The sequence below is a fragment of the Passer montanus genome, unplaced genomic scaffold (assembly GCF_014805655.1).
Source record: "Passer montanus isolate IOZ18808 unplaced genomic scaffold, ASM1480565v1 scaffold5, whole genome shotgun sequence".
In the NCBI taxonomy this organism is placed as follows: Eukaryota; Metazoa; Chordata; class Aves; order Passeriformes; family Passeridae; genus Passer; species Passer montanus.
In genome coordinates this window covers 16,665,810-16,685,439 of record NW_024369929.1, presented here as the reverse complement: position 1 = coordinate 16,685,439, position 19,630 = coordinate 16,665,810, and the positions used below count along the sequence as shown (strand labels likewise).

Sequence of the window (19,630 nt, the reverse complement as noted above, 5' to 3'; positions counted from 1 at the left end):
TACAGGGAACTATTCTTTCAATTCTATTTAAGGGTGCTCCCTTCATGAATTTCTATCCATCCAAATGGCTAGAATATCTCTGTTCCAATACCCTAATACACATATTTTCCACATGTAGCCACCAGGAACTGAAATATGGAGAGGTTTGAATTAAAGCTGGTTGTTGGGTCAGACACTTCAGAAATAATTGTTGGGACCCTTGAGGTACTGAAAAATCACAGCAGAAAGGCTCCATGCTCATCCATATGGACATAAAATGAATTAGCATCTCCTGAGGTGTATCCTCAGCACTTTCTTACTTTTGTATGGAGAAGCTGTGAATGTCCTACCAGTGGAAGTGTTCCAAGGGAGGCTGGAGGGTGCTTTGAGTAACCCCAGTAAAAAATGTCCCAGCACATCCAGGCAGCTGGACAAGATGAGCTTGGAAAGTCCCTTCCAATCCACACTGTTCTGAGTCCAGGATTCTAAAATGCTAGAGGCTTCTTCCTCTATTTAGCTGAAAATTAGCTTTATGGATATAAAGTCCCCATGTTACAAATTACTGGTGTAACACAGAGAGAGCAGCTTTTGAAATGATTCCTGTTTTCCATCCAGAGCACAGGAAAATGCCACTTCAGTCCTGGATATGGAAAACTGAGGATGTCTGCACCCAAGTGCCCTTTGCCCCCATTAGCCTCAGGTAAATCAAACCCATTCTCAGGATTTCACTTTCCCCCCATCAGCAAAACAGGGTAAAAATCCTTCTGCTATAAAGGATTTAAGATCAGAACTCTGGTTTAAAATGAAAGGCCACAAATGCTCTCCCTTCAAAAGCACATAATGAAAAGGTCTTTAAGAGGACTCAATGAATATTGTATAGTAAAGATTTATTATTATTATTTTTAAATGGGAGTAGCTGCCAGCTTTGGAGCTTAATTGTTCTCCTTCAAGGAAAGTAACCATGTAAAACACACAGGGAAAAAATCCAGAAGCTGTTTTGCTCTCAGCTTATCTAAGTAACCTTGATCTCAGATGTTACTTCTCCATCCTTAATTTTAGTGAGGATACATTAAATACTCTGTTTCCCACAGCAGGGCTTCAAATTCATCTTGCTTCAATAGCTTTGAAAAGAGCATTTATTTCAAACTTGTAAATGATTTAAAAGAGAACGTTTAATTAATAATGTTGTTTCCAGCCAGATGGCCAGCTATTAGTTTTCAGTCATCTCTTTCAGAACAATTCCCCACAAAGTCTTCAGATGCAAAAGAGCTTTGAAGCAAATAGATGTGAGTGCTCAACACTCAGAGGCTGCCAAAACATTCAGTAAAAGACACAGCTACAGGTACAGAAATTACATTTTTCCAAGTGGTTTTGCTGCAGGTCATGGTTGTAAAAGTCCAGCAGCAACAGACACACATTTCTTTCATTTACCATCCTGTATTTGGATGGCATTAAATTCACATATGGCTATAGAATATTGCTTAACTGAAAACATGAGGCTACATGTATAGAGTTTCCCCTGGACTTGTGCTAACAGAGCTCAGACTGGAGCTCAGGAGCAGAACTCTGTGGTCTGATGTATATCAACCAGTCAAAATATTCCATGTGTACAGGAGGCACTGCTACAGAGATGAATAGATAAATATTAGGCAAACCCAGCCAAGGTTTACCACTAAACATCTGTGGAATTTTCATATTCTCACTGACGTAGCACCTACATATTTTCAAAGAGAGCTTCCAACAAAAATTAAAATTGCTTTCTTAGTACAAATGAGATGATGTGCTCATTTTCTGCTGCTGGGCAGCAGCACAAAGCTTTTTAAAGCAGCGAGGTAATGGGGTTTGCAACAGGTTTTTAAAATCCTGGGAGTTTAAGAGCTTTCCCAACTGTAATTAAATTCCCTGACAGGCAAGGACTGCATCTGGGAGGTAGTTAAGGTACAAGCAGGATGCAATGTTTTGCTCACAGTTACACAGTGGTGTGGAACAAACCCTGATATTTTCAGCCTTCCCTAACCACAACGTGCATTCATTATGCAGCAATCCACAACTGAAAACCCATCTTTATTCAGTTATGATTGGGAAAAACAAAGATGGAATTGCAATTCTGTACCTGAACTTTCAGCCTGTAGTTCTCCCAAACAAGCAGAACCAGGCTTGGGGAAAAGCTTCAATGATCAGCTGTCTACCTACACACGAGTTATTTATGGCATCTAATTCAGAGCAAAGCTCAACTCAGTTTGCAGAGTGCCAGCAGACTTTTACTGGCAACAGAAATCAGCTAGAAAGTTGTATCAGCTCCAAAAAGCGGGCAGTGATTATCTGCTCTTTAAGATTTGCCAGTTTGCTGTGTAAAGCTTCATTCTACCACAGTGGTTTCACATCTGGTTTGCACTTTCTACCACTCTTGTGCAAAAACTGGTTATTAAAAAATATATATAATTTTGATCAGAAAACAATGACACAAAACAGGCCAATAGGACAGATTTGGCTGATGATGAAACTCATACTGAGTAAGTCAGGTAAACTTAGGCCCAAGAAGCAGATACGGGGAAAGATTAGCCCAGTCATCTCTAAGTCTGCCCATGCCAAGCCTGTGAAACTCTTACAAGGTCATTAATCCAGCATCTCCAGTGCCCACTGGAGTTTTGCTTGAAGGTTGCAGGCCAGCATCAACAACTACTCCAGACTTTTTATCCCACAGGCTGCTGATTGTTGGGAAAGCAGGGACAGATGTCATTAGCAGACCCTGTGCTCTCCTGAGTTCAAGGCCTGTAATTGTGGGGGGCTTTATCTACAAAACATTTCTGCTTCCTGAGCTTGTGGAGCTGTGGGGCAGGGCAGGGGCACGTTGGAACAAGGGCTTCACCACTGGTTTCAAAGCTGGTTAAAATGCTTTTTAAAGGGAAAAAAAAACCCAAAGACAGAAGAGCCCAATGCTGCCTTCTGCCCAGGCACAGGATCACCTACTCCAGAGGTACCTCAGCCACAAACATGGAGGGTCTCTGCCCGGCCCCACCAGTGCCCATCAGCAAACCCTCACTGAAATATGAGTGAACTCCTCTGAAAACTAAATGTTTTGCAGAGAAGTATCCTTTTCATCAAACTTCCAGCTAAATCCTGCCTGGCCTCCTGCCAGATTTCCAGCCCAGGCCTGACAATCCCAGTCTTCCTGGGGCTGGAGCCCCCAGGTCTCACAGGCTCTGCTGGGCAGGCTTCAAATCCTGCCAAGAACCCACAGAAGCCACCAAATCCCTGATTTTAAAAGAGAAAAGTGGACAATATTCAACGTACAAACATCTCTCCCCTGTTTTCAGTTCACTACTTTCCTGTGCTGGCCTGACTCTTCCTCACTTGCCTGTAAATTGGAAGTAAATGTACTGAAATCCATGTAACTACACAACCACAAAAGAGTGGGAAAAGCCTCCAGCTGCTGATTAGCCTTTCATTTAGCCTGAGTGCTTTTGAAACACTGATAGAATTTTTCAGATACTGTTTGTTACACGTGTAACAAACATGTTACATGCTACAAACTGGCTCTGCGTCTTGAGTCCAGGGGAACAACAATTTGTTCAACAAACAATAAGGACCTTTCTGTACAGTTCCATATGTAAGAAAACCATAGACTTCACCTCCCTATGAAAAACCCCACATCTGGTCTTGCTCAGAATAACAAAATTAAAGGTTCTTGTAGTTGGGTCTTTGTCTTCCCACACAACAACACTAAAATTCCAGTTAATGGAGGGAAAGGAAATTTGGTGAAAAAAGGATTCTCCAGCTGTTAAGTAGATAAAGCAACAACAGTCACACATTCAACACAGAAACAGAGGCATTCTCACGAGCCACAGATGTCCTCCTCTCAGCCCAGTATTTTTTGTGAACCTTAACTATGTGTGTGAAGAGTAAGTGAATTTCTCTTTTCACGTTCAAGCAACTAAAACAGGAAGGACAAAGTTTCTCTTTTGTTGTGAAAAAGGAGAGTCAGTGTCAGCATCCATCATTCAACCACTGCTGGCTGCAGCTTCACCACAAAGGAGGAAATTTCTGTTTTGACTTCCTTTTCAAAAAAAGACTGAGTTATGGTTAATGAACGTCACCGCTGCGGAGAGAAACTCCGACCTTTCCTCTGACGCAATCTCTAAGGAAAATTCACTGAAATTCTCAACTGCAAACTAAGTGAGCTCAGGAGGGTTCACCCACTGTTTCCACCCTGAGAACCCCGGGAGAGGATCCTGCCACATCACGCACGGCAGTCCCTCTCTCCAGGATTCCCCCTCGTTCTCCATGAGCTGATCCGTGGTGCTGTCACACCCGTGCAGGTGCTCCAGGACAACCTGGGCACACACAGAGCACAGTGCACCACCTGCAGCGCGTCCCCTCCTTGCCCTGGTGACCCAGTGCTGACGGCAGGTGAGCTGTGAAGGTTTCTTGTGACACACAAAATCGATCAGGATGACCTCTTCACCTTTCCTAGACTCACACAGGCTCCATTTCTCACAGGTAGGTTTCACTGGAGTTTCAAGCACGTTTTTTCACGAGGCTCACCAGTGAGAGGTGTGATCCATGTTTTCCACAGCAGCAGCTGTCAGAAGTCTCTGCAGCACACAAAAACCTCCCTTGCTGCTGAAGGAACAAATCTGGGTATCTGGAACTCATCTTAGGTTTCCTCAGCTAACAAAGATTTCCCACTGGAGCTCAGATGACCCCTGGGTGACACTTTAAAAAGCAGGGTGTTATTTCTTACCTGGCTGGGCTCTTGTGAAGTTAAGGGTTACCCTTGGTTTTATTCGGTTGGGTTTTTAATAGGGCTGCTGTTACTATGCAGGAATAGTTCATTCCCATTCCCATTTGTGTCCTCTGAGGGGCTGAGTCTTTAAGACAGAAAAGAAGAGCTCTGGCTTTGCATTGTTTGTACAGAGACACAGTACCTGGAGCGGCCAAACTTCCCCAAGGGCAAGTCCCACCACTCTGGGGGCAAAGCAATGCCAGCAAATGAGGCTCAGGTCTGAAAGGCTTCACGACACCTTTAAAAGCAGCATTAGTGCAACAATCCACACATGATCGGCTCCTGAGCTACACAAAGGAATTACCACCAATTCCAAACGGAATCAGCAAACGCCTGCTGGACCTGGACCTGGCGAGTCACCCCGTGCAAGTGCAGGCTCTGGACAGGAACCTCTGCCCTGGCTGCGCTCCCCTCCCTGCCCACCAGCACAGGCAGCTCGGCACTGGAAAAGGATTTTTTTACAAACACATCAAGGCAGACAAGGACAAAAGTTAATTAGGACTATTCATAAGCCTGGCTGAAGGAGTACTGCATCCCAGCCCTGAACATTTAATTGCACTCAGTAGAGGAAAGCTAGAACACAGTAATCATAAAAAAACAACCCAAACAACAGAAAGAGATAATTTGGGAATAAAAACTGATTTCAATTTAATTCGAGCACTTGTTGGCCCTATTTATTTCATCAAGTAGTTCATGCAGGATAATGGCTTTACTGTGCATCTAACAGCATTAGAAGTTCCTAATAAATTAACAAGTGAAAATTAATGGCTGCTCAGTCCATTAAATCTCGTTAATTTTATTTTTGTTGTAATAATATAGCAATCACAAGTTTACATTATTAAACCAATATTTATTAGAAGAACTCCTTTTAATTGGATCCCTGATGTGATAATCCCGTACAGTGTGTATTTCTGTATTTCATCAATTTTTTGCATTTATTTCTCATTATATTTAAATGACTGTGATATTCAGGGTCTTTTCCTAATACTATGAAAGTTAAGCAACCATTTTAAACATTTTATTTCCCACAGATTCAACACTTACTACACAATATAATGAGAACATCATAAGTCCCTTCTAAATAGAAGCTATTTTAACTCTTTTAGTCTCTTGAGAAAGGGCACAAAAATGAAAGGCAGAGATATGAATACCTGAAAGCATCTTAACCAATGGTAAAATCCATTTTTTCCTCTTAGCCCCTCAGTGTCCTGGATAAACATTCTGGTTGTTTTTCAAGACAGAAGGAGTTTTATCACTGGTTTTAATGCAAATGCAGGCTGCCCTGCACAACTCAGGTAAAAAAAAAATAACATATATATTGGCAAAAGGGTTTGAATTGTAGTGACTGCATGAGAAATTACAAAAAGAGGAGACACCTTAATAAAGGGCTGCTGTGCTATTCCAGCAGCAACTCTCTGAGGGGAGGGAGCACACCTCCTCCCCAGCCTCCCTGCTCTCCCAGCTCCTTGTCCCTGCCACAATAACTGAGTGTGCAGCTGCTCCCCAACTGGTTGTACCAACATTGCTGCTCCAGCCTGACAGCAGTGCTTTGTTTTTGGGAATGGCATCGTGTGGGACAATACAACTCCACTCACATCACCCAGGCTGGTGTAAGAGGCAGGAACAAGTGCAAGGTGGGGAGAAAACCTTGGAGGGGCTGCAGGGAGCAGAAACCTGTGCCCAGAGAGGGGGATTGACCTGCGGGGGGATGAGAAAGGCACTGATGGACAAGCAGGACTGCAGGCACAAAGTGATGGAATCACACAGAAAAAGCTGAGTTGGAAGGGACCCACAAGGACCACCAAGTGCAGCTCCTGGCCCCGCACGGGACCATGCCAAGAGTCACACCCTGTGCCCAAGAGCACTGCCCCAACACTCCTGGAGCTGTGTCAGATTCATGTGCACTCAGTGCACCTTCACCTCCAGAGCTGACCTGCAGAGTCCCACAGAGCCACCTCAGCTGGTGCCACCGTGATGAGGGCACTGCAGCAGCACAAAGGCCGGGCAGGGCTGTAAAACCTGCCCATAAAGCTCGGGCAGGACAGAGGTCACTGACACAGCAGCAAAATCCCCAGCAGGATGGAGCTGAGCAGGGTGATGGCAGCCAGAGGTGTTTGCACACAGGGACTGGGCTGTAGCCACCCCTGCACACCAGGGCTAAGCCCCTGCAGGCACTCCCAGACAAAGCCATGAAATATTAAAGCTCCTCACTCAGAGACAGAAAACTGAAAACACGGTAGCTTGAAACTGGCATTGAAAAATAAATAAATATGCACATGGATGCACAAAGCTGTGACTGGTCCTTTGCTGGTTACTGCAGTCAGATGGGCAGCAGCCCCAAAAGGAGTGTGGAATCAGAGAATACCCCGAGCTGGAAGGGACCCACAAGGAGCAAGTCCAACGACCCCAGAATCACACCATGGTGTGAAACCACAACATCCTTCAGGGTCCTGAGACAGCCTCTACCACTTAACATCCTCACAGCTTTCCTATTTTCCTGGTATCACCTCAAACCTAAGAACATGACCACGTCCTGTAAACATTGTGTGGTCGACTCCCAAAACAACTGAAGCTGTGCTCACACCCAAGATGTTTCTGAAATATTTATGTTCCTTCTTTATTATCATTATGCATTATGTTCCTTGTGTATTATTCCTGGTTTTCCCCACCAAATGTAAATCATTTAAGGAACACCTTGTTCAGTGGCTTTTAAGAAGCAAATGTGCCGTGTTTCCATTTCAATTGGTACATTCTACCCTTATCAGATGAGCTCCTCAAGAAATAACACCCACCTCTCTCAAAACTTTTCTAAATTAAAAAAAAACCTCACCACTTAAAAGAAGGTGTTCCTTATATACAGGAATCCTGGCTCCCCTAAAACCACTGGTGATACCAAAACAAATAAATACAGTAATAAGTTCAAAAGAAAAATGTGCATATGAAAATATATTACAAAATGCCAGGATATTTATGTCTTTGTGTGTGTAAAGCTCTTGAAATAAAGCATTTACTATCCCATAAAGCAAGACTATAGATACTGCACAGCTTGTAGAAATTACTGAGTGCCCGTCACATGGTTTCTGCAGATCAGACCCTAAAAATGTTGAGTTAAACACTCATCACACTTCATTTCCAGGGCACATGCTGCTGGTTTCTTAGGTGCACAAAACGGCTTCTCTTCTGCTCACAATAGTGTTAGAAACTCAGGTTTTTGCAGGTTTGTACGAATGTCAGACGTAGATGCCATTCTTACCACATTTCTGGGTCTCAGAAGAGAACAGAGCCACCAAACATCGTGCGAGCAGCTGGAGCAGATCACTGCCTGCTCACAGAGCAAAGCAGAGAAGCCACAAACACCCAGCTGCCCCTGCTGGGTAGGTGTTAATGGCACACTTGTCCTCAGGTGGGTCTGAAAAGTGATAAAAATGCTCATCCTGAGAGCTGGGCTTTCAAGAAAATGCAACTGTGACAAAGGATTCATTTTAATGGGCAGAAGAATGTGTGTTCTCAACTTTTATCACCCAATACAGAATGCAAAAACCTTTCTGCCAGGGAGACCCACGACTCCCTAGGTCAGCTCTGACACCAAAGGCCACCAGCTCAGGGCACAGAGGTTTAACAGTAAAAACAAGAAGGAAAAATCCTTCTTGCCAGGAGAGTCACACTGAAATCCTTGAAGGCCTCTCCAGCCTTTTGCTGTCTGCCACAGGTTCTCCCAACAGAAAACCTGGGGTGTCTGTCACACCACCTCAGAAATGGAGCACTTGGAGAGGTAATACATGCTGAGCAAATACACAAGCAAATAAACTAATCCCTGTTTACTAATCTGTCAGGAGATAGCATGTTTCCAGATCCCAGCAGATAAACATGACAGCAGGAATACATTTGTTATTCTAATTCCTTAGCCCTACAACAAAACAAATCTTTTTTTCCTGTCCTTTCTTCAAACAGTCCCACCTGATCAGGCCAGGAATTTGCTGCGTAGCCCTCATTCCCACAAGCAATGTTTCTGCTAAGCTCCAGCCCTTTTCCATGTGAAACTTGCTCTCTCTCATGGATACAATAGCTAATTTTGGACTTACCCTGCTCCTGCTGGGCCAGAGTCATCACTGGCATGGCTCCACTGTAATTCAGTCTACTGATGCATTACAGACAATGCACAACATGAGCTAATCCTTAATGATGCTTTTCCCCCTTTCCCCCCTCCCCAACATATTATTTCAGTAAATAGTAAAATGACATACGTAAAAATTATTAAATGAAAAAAACAAACAGCAAACTAAAACCGCACTAAAATCGTCTTGCAAACACTAATTTCAGATGACACAGTAATCAGATTCAGAGATACATTAGGACAAGCAGTGCAGCCCAGAGGAAAAGGCACAGCTCTTAAAGTCACAAGGCCTGGTCAGAGCTGCAGCTCTGCACTGACTTCAGAGAGATCGTTCCATGTTCCCACAGCACTCCCCAAGCCCTGGCACACAGATGTTAACTTCTCAGCACTGAAAACCTAACCACGGTCATTTCTGAACAATAAAAAAGCAGATATGAAGTTGTGTTTAAAAACGAACGCCAAGGTATAAGGGGCTCCCACCAAAACAGGCTGATGCCTCCCCCATACCGAGGTTTAAGATCTGCAAGATCCAGGCTCAGTGACATAAATTAACATGAAATACTTTAATTTCTGCACAGATTTTCTTTAACAGAGGAGGAAGAGCCAGGACAATCTCTGAAGATGAGTATTCATGACTTGTGATATATGTTTGTGTTGTTATTTATTTTCAACCTTTACTTGTTTTCTTTTTTTTTTTTTTTAATAAAGCATTGTGTTTGGCCCAACTCTTCCTTTAAATCCTAAAATATCAAATCCTTCCTTATCTAAGCCACCTTGTTAGGAGTCACAGAAGTTCCAGGGGCCTTCATGCTCTGCTCCCTAACGGGTCAGCATCAGCCAGACACAATACCCAGGTCACAGCAGCAGGGCTGCTCCAGCAGTTTTCTTCTTTTCAAATGGTAAATATTTCAGGCAAGTGCTTTAAACGGGGAATTATCTACGTGGAAAGCACGCTGCTTACCAAGAACTTTAAAAATATAGGTTTTAAGGCATTTGTATTGCGTGGTAGCTCTACAGGTTTTGATTTCTGCTTCAAGTAGAAGCCGGAGCAACTCTAACAAAGGCTGGGAGCTCTCATTTGCATTTCTGGCCAAAATCTTAGCCACAGTCATTCAGCACCAAAAAAGATAAGGAGGCTTTATTTTTCCTTTAAAAAAAACATTGCAGTTGTTGGAAGAAAATGTTAGGAGCTCCAAACATCCACATTTCTAAGCTACTTGCTTCACTTTTTCATGCAACAGATGCTGCTTTGTATCAGCTCCTGCATATTAAATCAATCTGACAACCAAGAAAGCATACATTTGTTTGTGCCAGAGAGAAGCATGAATACACACACACACACAGATATCTTCTCACGCAGAAGCACACAATTATGCAGCATTCAAATATTTGGGATGAACTTTGGCCTTTGCTTAAAAAAAAAAAAAGTACTCTCAAACAACAATCAGGAACAGACCCAGCAGTCATCTGGCTGAGCTCACAGAAATCAACAATCTGCAGCAATAAAACACCACTTGTGGGCAGTCATTTGAAAGTTACTTGGAAAATGATTCTTAGATGGGATAGTTCTATACGCGTCTTTTATGATTTATGATGGCCCTATGGATCGAGCTCGGAATGGAGACTAAAAATAAAATCTACGTTCATTCAAAACATGGAGGAAAAAATCAGTTATATTCACCCTCATGTGTGGGGTGTTTTTGCACTCCAAACGACCTCCTTCAGCTCTGCCATTTGCATTCCCGATTTAAAAAGTAACTCGAAAACATCAGCAGAGCAGGGCTCTAAATCACCCCTACAGAGGAGTAATAAGGAACAAGGCAAACAACCCAAACAAAACCGTTTTCCTGACGCACTAATCACAAGAAAATCTTAATGCAACAGCACTTGAGAACACGCTGAAACTTCTGACAATGAGAATGAGTGGAACTGATCCGCAGCGCTTCCAACTTTTTTTTTTTTTTTTCATTTTTTATGATCTCGGCTCGAGGCATATTTTCTCCACTACGTTTTCGCTCTCGTTACTAGAGAGTAATTCAATTCTGTAGCCAGTTACGGGGTTTTTCTTAGCTAGATAAGGAGCAGGCAGAGAGCACCGACCCCGCAGCGAGTGCGGCAGGGCCGGGACGCAAACCCAGCCCCGTCCCGGCCGTGCCGGAGCTCGGGGGTCCCTGCGGGTCCCTGGGGGTCCCGCCGCTCCCCGGGAGCCGCGCCCTCCGCACCCCGGTACCTGGGGATGGTGATGCACTTGGTGTTGATGTTCTGCGTGGTGATCGCCTTCTCCAGCTCGTCCAGCTGCCCCGTCTTCTTCAGCTTCTTCACCAGGCTCTTCACCGCCTTCTCGCACCATTTCTCCTCCTGCCCGTTCTGCTCGCCTTTCTTCCAGCCCAGGAGCCGCTTGACGATGGGAGGAGTGAAGGGCAGGATGGAGGACATGCTGGCTGTGCCGGCAGCGCCCGCCGCCGGCTCCGCGCTCTGCCCGCCGCTCTCGCGCTGCCTCAGCGCCGCGGGCCCGCGGCTCCAAACTTTGCCCGGAGTTCGCCGCCTCTCCCCGGCGGCGGCGGCGGCGGCAGCTCCCTCCTCCTCCCCCTCCTGCCCCGCTCTGTGTGCGCGGAGAGGCGCCCACTCCAGCTCATTCCCAGTCTGTCTCTCATGCAAATTGCCTGCTGGCCGCCCCGGCCCGGCTTCCACCCCCTCCTTCCCTCCCAAACACGCCGCCGAGGGAGGGAGGGAGGGAGGGAGGATGGAAGGAGGGCGGGGAGGCGGCCGGCCCGCCGGGAACTCCGCGCCTCCATCGCCGCCCGCGGAGGCCCCGGCTCCCCGAGGGGGATCGCGCTCCGCGGGGCCCAGGGCAGGGCAGAAAAGCCCAGAGCAGCACAAGGAGGGGTGCCCGACAAACCCCACCGAGGGCAGGCAGGAAAATAAACACAAGTGTAAAGCCCCACAAGTGTAAAGCCCGCTCAGTGAGGGGAAGGGGACAAGAGGGTCCACAGCGTGGCTGCAGCCCCTGCCACGGGCATTTCGTCCCTGGAGAGATGCGTTCCCACATAGATCCCTGAACACAGCTTGGCCAGCCGTGCTCAGACAATCAGCTGCTTTTTGTTCCAACCCCTTTAATTTACTATTCCATTCCCTCATCTTTCCACCCCTAGCAACAGGTACCCGAATAATTTTTGCCCTGTATCAGACAGAAAGGACACCCTGGAGGTGTTTACCGCCGGAGCTGGTCAGAAATTCTCAGACGGAATATTTTTGTCAGAGGACGGCAGTTTGTTCACATCTAGGTGTTTTGTAGAGATGCTTCGGTTTGGGCTGACTCAGGGTGGCATCCAGGTACATTTCCAGTTTCTAACTTTCCATCACTGGGCAGACTGGGGTGTTACACTCCCTGGTCTCGAGCATGCCCAGGTCCTAAAAAAAACATGTAATTATGAACTTTAGCTCCTCAAAACAGCATTTCTCTGTTAAACTACCCCAAAATGGTGCTGAGCAAGGAGTCTCAGAGGCACCTGGTGACTCTGCAGGTGCCTCCAACCAGGCTGGTTCCTTTTGTCAGCTCCAGCTGCATCTCCTCTCCCTGCAGCAGCTGCCCAGGAGCAACAGGGTGAAAGTTTTGTGGGACTTGGCTCCCGAATTCGGAGTTTTCAAGCTGAGATATGCTTCCCAGTTTTCTCCATCCTATTGGAAGGGACGGCGGTGAGCCTGAATTTGGGAAGCCTGCGGGGCTGCTCGGCTGCTCTTGCCAGCCCACATTCTCATATTCCAGGATCCAGAGTATCCCAGTGGGGAGACTCCTCGAAAGCCAGATCCCAAACCTCCCCGTGCCTGTGGATTTGGAGCAGCCAGACATCCACATTGCCTCGTGGCAACTCGGGAACCGATGGCATCAGACAGCATGTGAGGCTCTGAGGGAACTGCCTTGGCTTCCACAGGCACTTCAAACGCAGGCTTTTATTCCAAATTGACAGTACCCATTTTTGAAATATGAATGTTGGATACAAATTAAATATGGCCTTCTCTCTTTTTTTTTCCCCTTTGAGCATTCTCATATTATTCCCCAACATGCATTCCCTGAGTGTCTTGAATTTTGGAGGCTCACCGCTAAAATTTTGGACTGTTGCCCTGACCCAGTTTTTGGCTGCTTCAGTTGAGATGCCTGAAGTACAAAGATGTGGAACCCCTGCAGATGATCCCAACATCGTTTGAGGAAATATCTCCTCAACACCACTAAAGCACTGCAAAAAAAAAATATTTATACTATTTACACTAAAAGCAGGATGCCTCAGTTACTGACTTGCTAGTGCTGTTGACTTGCTGTATATTTGTATTTTTCTGAAAAGGCCAAGTTTCTGATAGTTTGTGATTATTTAAGGGTCTGAACTCTGATTTAACAAAGTTGTTTACAATTCTAGAAAATGGCTTGAATATGTGAACCAAGTGAAACAGAGATGGGGAAGTTAAATACCTTTTTTTAATACAGAAATACATTCTTACTACATTTTGAAATGGGATGAAGTTAAACAATCTTTTTCTATTTTCTCAATTCTTGGCCCAGCACGTTTTGCAAGCCCAGAGGCTGAAGGACCTGCCTCAGACCTGATAATTCCATATTACATCAGGGTGATCTCAGAGCAGATTTCTGTTCTGGGGAACAACATTTCTTTCTGGCTGGTTTGGATAGAAAACCAAAGGCACCATTCCATGCTTTTTTCATCCAGAAAGATTTTGATAATACTCAAATCTCATCTCTACAATCACAATTCACGCTGTGACCTTGGTTCAGCAGAGCTTCTAGAATTTTCTGTCCATGTTCATGGGCTGATATGACTCCTCACAGTCATATCACAAGCCATGGTCTGGGTACATTTGAATAAGGGGAAGGAGAGGAAGAGCTGAGTGGTTTGCTCGTGCTTGTACAGTGATTTAGTGGCAAAAGGGTGAAGATAATTTGCTAAACACTAAACCAAACTGGGTCTCCCTTGCTTATAACCTCTAAATGAGGTGTAGGCAGCTAAACCACTGATCTAAACTCTGGACCACAGCAGCACTGAAAACACTCCTGAAAACAAACAAACGGTTGGGCTTGGGATGTGGGATACATTTTTAAACTTCAGGCCATGACATTTAATGGAACAGCTTGTGTGCATGCTGGGGTTACCTGTCAGAATGAACTGTTCTATGAAAATATGACTTTCTGAACCCCTAGACAGTAATCCTTTATTTCAGAGAGTTTTGGACACTCTCATAGTGGAAAAATTAACAGGAAAAGCAGGACCGTCCCAATTCTGCGTGGTCTGGATCCGATTGCTGGTTTACAAAATGTCTGACGTCTTGGAAGCCACCACTAGGCAGGAGAAGTTTATGCTTCTTTTTGTGATTGTGCTCATTTTTTGTGGAACAATTTGTTCTTTACTTTTAAAAAGTCATTATCTTTGCTTGTGTTTGGAATTGTAAAGGTTCAGGGCCACAGTCTGCTCTTACTGAGAAATAAAGATATATGTAGTCTGCAATAACGTGAGGAAACCAAACACTTCAAGAAAAAAACCCAAACCCTTTACAGCCAATTTGCATTTCTTAACCTTTTACTAATACACTAGCACCTTAAAATTACTGAAAAATAATATCTGCATACCTTGGGTTTTGATATGATTAATGAATAGGACCAGGATTAAAATTCTCCTTTCACAAAGAGAAAAATCAGGCTCTGCTTTAGGAACAATATAAAATTAGCATGAGAAACAAGAAGGTGTTCACTGGAGCTCAGCTGTGCATATATGTGCCTTTATCAAAAATATTTTTAATGGCTTCGGAGACTGAAGAATTTTTCTGTGCTTTGCTCCATGTTCCCTTTACATCCTCTGAGAAGCAAGAAGGGATTTTTGGGGCAGACAGGAAGGAGTTCAGGGCGAGCTGGGACAGGCAGGATGGAGGCAGCGTGGCCAGAGCACGCTGTTCCTTGCCTGGGCTCGGGCTCTGAGGGAGCCTGGTGCCTGCTCCAACAGCTCCCAGCGTGCTACTGTGGCTGCCTTGGAAATCAGGGAGTGGTTGAGAAGCAGCTTCTGAGGTGTTGCCCCCATTTCTACCTCACTGGCTGAAATATTAAATGTAATTTCCTACCTGTACATGGAATTTTACAATTCCCAGGTGGACAAGCTGGGGACCTCACAGCAGACAGGGTGGTGTCCTCGACTCCTCTTGTGCAGTGTTCTCCATGAAGGGTGAGATGGACAGCACTGAAAATGAGGAGTTTAATTGGATTATCTTCTTTGCTTACCTTGTAAATAAGGGCTGTGACATTTAACTTGGAACCTATGTCATGTATAATGTGCATAAACAAGGGAAAGTGTGGGAGCTTTCCCTGGTGAAGGTAATATATAGATCTATATGTGCAGAACAGCATTTACATGCAAGCAAACCTATCTTAATCACTCAGAACAAACCTACAGGAAAATAATTTCTGGCGTGAGTCATGAAAAAAGCGAGGCCTTTCTAAGTTAATGTCTTCAGCAGTAATGTCAGCTCTGTGAAATACACAGCTCAGTCAAATCCTTGCAGGGTACCACAGCTATTCTTCTCTGCAGATGAGAAAACATGCACACACAATAAAAAGTTGTTTTGTTGGAAATTCCTAATGCTTCATACACACGAGCCAATTCACCTGCGTGTTCCAAGAGGCTCAGTGGTGCAAAAATCACACAACCACTTCTAGTTAAGCCAGAATCCTTTCTGTTACCACGGCAGCACCTCTTGCCTAAGGAAAAAATACAAGGCAGCAGCACGTCCAGAGTGATCCTTCTAAAACACTCTCCCAGTTCCTGGCAGTGATTTGTGTAGGCGCTCCTGAACTGGAGCTGACCTCCCTGGAGAGCCATGGACAGGCTATTCCTGCACTCCAAAACCTCTCTGCTTCTGATTTACACCTCTCAGTAGCCTTCCCCATGCCCCCATGGCCCATCTGGGGCACAGGACAGGGCTACTCTAAAGAAGAACTGAAATTATCCACTGCAAATAATGATTCCCTCGTTATTTCCTTTATGAACTGTACGGGTCTTGGCAGAGAGAGAAAGGGCGGCGTTGAGGCTGGGGCAGGTGAGTGATCTCCCAGGAAATGTGAGTTTTCCCCTGTGTGTCACAGTGAATGTGAGGCAGCCTGGGCCTCGGGGGGTGTTTGTGGTGTGCAGGGAGCCGGGGGGCCCTGGCTGCTCCCCTGCGGTCGGGGCTGCTCGGGGCACTCGCAGCTGCACGGGAAGCGGCCGAGCTCTGCTTCACTGGCATGGCACGTCCTGCTCACAAACACCTTCACAGGGAATCCCAGCTCTGCTTCATCCTGCTGGGCAGGGCCTCAGCCCCCTCACAAACACCTTCAGAGGGAATCCCAGCTCTGCTTTTCCCTCCTTTTTTTGGAAGCTTGGCTTTGAAATCTGACAGTCACTGACATGGCACATCTTGCTGGGCAGGGCCCCTCAGTCCTCCTCACAAACACCTTCACAGGGAATCCCAGCTCTGCTTCACTGGCATGGCAAGTCCTGCTGGGCGGGGCCTCAGCCCCCTCACAAACAACTTAAAGGACATCCTGCAGGGCCTCAGTCCCCCTCACAAACACCTTCAGAGGGAATTCCAGCTCTGCTTCATCCTGCTGGGCAGGGCCCCTCAGCCCTCCTCACAAACACCTTCACAGGGAATCCCAGCTCTGCTTTTCCTTCCTTTTTTCAGAGGCTTGGCTTTGAAATCTTAATAGGCCCTTACACGGGAGCTCCTGGCACAATTTACAAGTGTCCAGTGTGTAAAGGGAGACAGAAGGCAATAGTCTGGAGGACAGTTATTTGTTTGGTTTTGGAGTTTCATGAGAGAAAATAAAACATCTTGATGAGGACACTCCAGCTTCTTTCCTGCATGGCTGTCAGAGCACAGGAAAGGGACACACAGGGACACAAAAGCCTCCTGAGGCTGAGTCCTCTCCTGAACCACAATCACTGGGATAAGGCCTGATCTAATCTTTCTAAATGTGCTAACAGCCTGAAATTAATATGCTTTTAATTAGGCTGGAGATAAAACTGTCACTAGGGTGGCCACCCAGTGGGATGTGCTGATATCCTGAGGGATGGAGTGGAGGATTTTCAGCACCCGGGTGTGAGGAGGCAGCACCTGCAAGCTCAGCCCTGCCCAGACTTTGCATACAAGGAGCTGCTGTCAGGCTGCTCTCCGTGTGACTGCACACACACACAAACATGGCCCTGTCCCAGTCTGGCAACCTGGAATTTCATGGGGTTTAAGCATAACTAAGAAATAAAATCCAAATCCTCAGTTTTAGGGATGGTTCTCCTTGTGAGACGTGTCCCTCCCCTGATTGCTGGAGTGAATGAGGTGCTGGTGAGATTGCACTGGCTCCTGTAGTACAAAAAGCACCAAAAGCTGCAGTCAGGAAAAAAGAGAGGAATAGGCCAGGCCTCAAAACCAGAGGCTCATTACAGGTAACAAAAAAACTCCAGCTCCCAGCCACAAACATTTATTTGAGATTCCTTTCCCGTGTCCATATATGACTGTCTGTCCTTTCTGAATTCCTTGCTGTGTCTGCACCCTTTTTTCTTCACCAGGGCACATCTGTTAAAGTCTTTGGTTTGGTTTTGAAGTAAGCATTTTCTATCCAGCTGAACGTTAAAAAAGCTCCTGAGCAAAGGCTTTGAAGGAGTAAATATAAATACATTATTTTTATGAATAGGCTCCTGTTTTCACATGTTCCACTTGCAATGGCTTCTTGTCCACAACTGCTGGAATGTCCGGCCCTCTGCAAGAAGAATCTTCTTCTGGAGGAACACACTTTTCCTTGTGCACAAGGGATATTCTCAAGGAACATTTTAATGAAAAAATTCACCTGTCTTGAAGGGATCAATCCCACCAGTCTTGGAAAACAGAAACCAGCCTGGCTAAACTGACCCCCAGCACTGCAGGGAGATTCTGATCAGCTTCAAACTCGTTGACTGACTTTGTTTGGGCCACGACTTGTGCAGAACCAGGGCAGAGCTCGGGGCTGCTCACAACACCCATCCATGCACACAGCACAGAACAATTCCTTTGGATCCCAGCCCTACCTCACCCAAGTCAAGTGGGAGTTGACTAATTGCTATTACTATAGTGTTTAGTCAGTAGTTTTTATGTGGTGGTGGCTCCCCTACATTAAAACCAACAGTTAAAGGCCACTTCTTCATTTTTGAGGTTTACTTAATTAAGTTACCCTTTCTCTCTTTTCTTTTTTCTTAAATTCTTTTAACCTAAAATGCGTTGAAGGCCTCACAAAGGGACTGTCATTCTCATTTAAACCAAGAATCCTCTTTAAGGCAGCAGCAGCAAGGAGTGGCATGGAATTATTTGCCCATGAATAATATGTTAATATTTATACATAGCTTGGTTAGATAAGGGAAACAACTTGAAGACCTGTGGTAGAAGCTCTGCATGGCCATGCTCCACGGAGCAATGTTTCCAGCTCCAGGTAGAATCCCAAGTGTTGATTTTACTCCTGACAGTTTAATGTATAACCCAAGAAAGTGCATTCTTCAAGATAAAAAAGGGGGAAATCAAACCACCACAATTTGCCTGCTCTTCCCTTCCAGGGGTTTCACTGCATTTTGAACAGAGCACAGTCCCTTTACTGTTGGGATCCTCAAACACAGCTGAACTGGAGAGAGCCCACAAGCTGTGCATACAAACATACAAAAAACCTTGGGTTTATTTTTCTCTTTTGAGTCCTTACTATTGCAAAAATGCAGCTTTGCCTTTTCATAACATTTTCATAAAGCTCAAGACCCACTTGGGCAGTAGAAATGGCACAAATGGGAAGAGAATGACAAGGAAATGTTCCTTGTGTGAGAGGAGGGATGTTTACTCCTTGTTTATTTGTTCTGGGGGGAAATAAAGTGCTTTGTGTGAAGACTCTTTGCAAGAGAGGCTGAAATGTTCTCTGGGCCCTGTAAAAGCATTGCCAAGTTTGTCAGCAGAGGGGAAAGAAATCTGGGCAGGCTGCCCTAAATTAAAACTAAACTTAAATCAAATTCAGTTTAAATACACAGAGTAGTGCTTGCTGTGGGAGCTAAAGGCAGAATTACCAACTCAAACACTGAAAACTCCTGAGTGAAACCTGTTCAAATGGGTCTGAAATTTAGCAAATAAATTAAAATAATAATAATGTTGTTTCCTTCCTTCAGCTTTTGCTGAGTGACAAAGGGGTTATGTTTCCTACCTTGTCCTGGCCCAGGTAAGAGGTGAGATGAGGTGAAGTGAGCTGAAAGTGGAGGTTCTGATGCAATTCTGTCCTTCTGGGAGTTAAGGATTTAAGGAACATCACCTGTGTGAGCTTACAATCAGCTCCTGAGGGGTAGGGATGGTGCAAAAGCAACCAGAGCTGTGGAGAAAGTCCAAGTAATTATTAATTTTTAATCTACCTGAGATACTGAACAAATTAAGGATGCTGCTTTATTGGAACACATTGGGATCCTACACATTTATTCTTTCTTTTAGGATAAACTAACTAGCATAACTTGGATCTGGATCAAGATTTCATACCAAACCTCAGGGCTGCCTGCACAAGGCTTCCTGTTGGTTTTGATATGAGATTCTGGGGATCTTTTAAAATGAAGATGTCACACCACTAGTTACAGGGCTTTCTGTAATGCGTCCAAGTCATTTTTTCAATATTGGTGGTCTTTCCCCTCCCAAGTTGTTGGGACTAGAATTGAAAGTCACGTGCTCCAGCACTT

At 45.2% G+C, this 19,630-nt stretch overlaps 1 protein-coding gene and 1 long non-coding RNA gene across 2 annotated transcripts in view; both read right to left on the bottom strand.

The window, feature by feature from the left end:
• Positions 1–11,580, bottom strand: part of SMAD3 (SMAD family member 3) — a 68,138-nt gene extending 56,558 nt beyond the window's left edge. Inside the window, exon 1 of the mRNA XM_039723567.1 lies at positions 11,110–11,580. Coding sequence (XP_039579501.1) covers positions 11,110–11,315 — 206 coding nt within the window. The 5' untranslated portion in view covers positions 11,316–11,580. The remainder of the gene's footprint in view (positions 1–11,109) is intronic.
• Positions 11,581–12,179: 599 nt separating this feature from the next.
• LOC120509188 lies at positions 12,180–19,224 on the bottom strand. Its single transcript, XR_005629172.1, has 3 exons — positions 19,114–19,224; positions 14,997–15,112; positions 12,180–12,290 (listed from the first exon to the last, which is right to left on the bottom strand). It is a non-coding gene; the product is annotated as an uncharacterized LOC120509188 (long non-coding RNA).
• Positions 19,225–19,630: the final 406 nt, after the last annotated feature.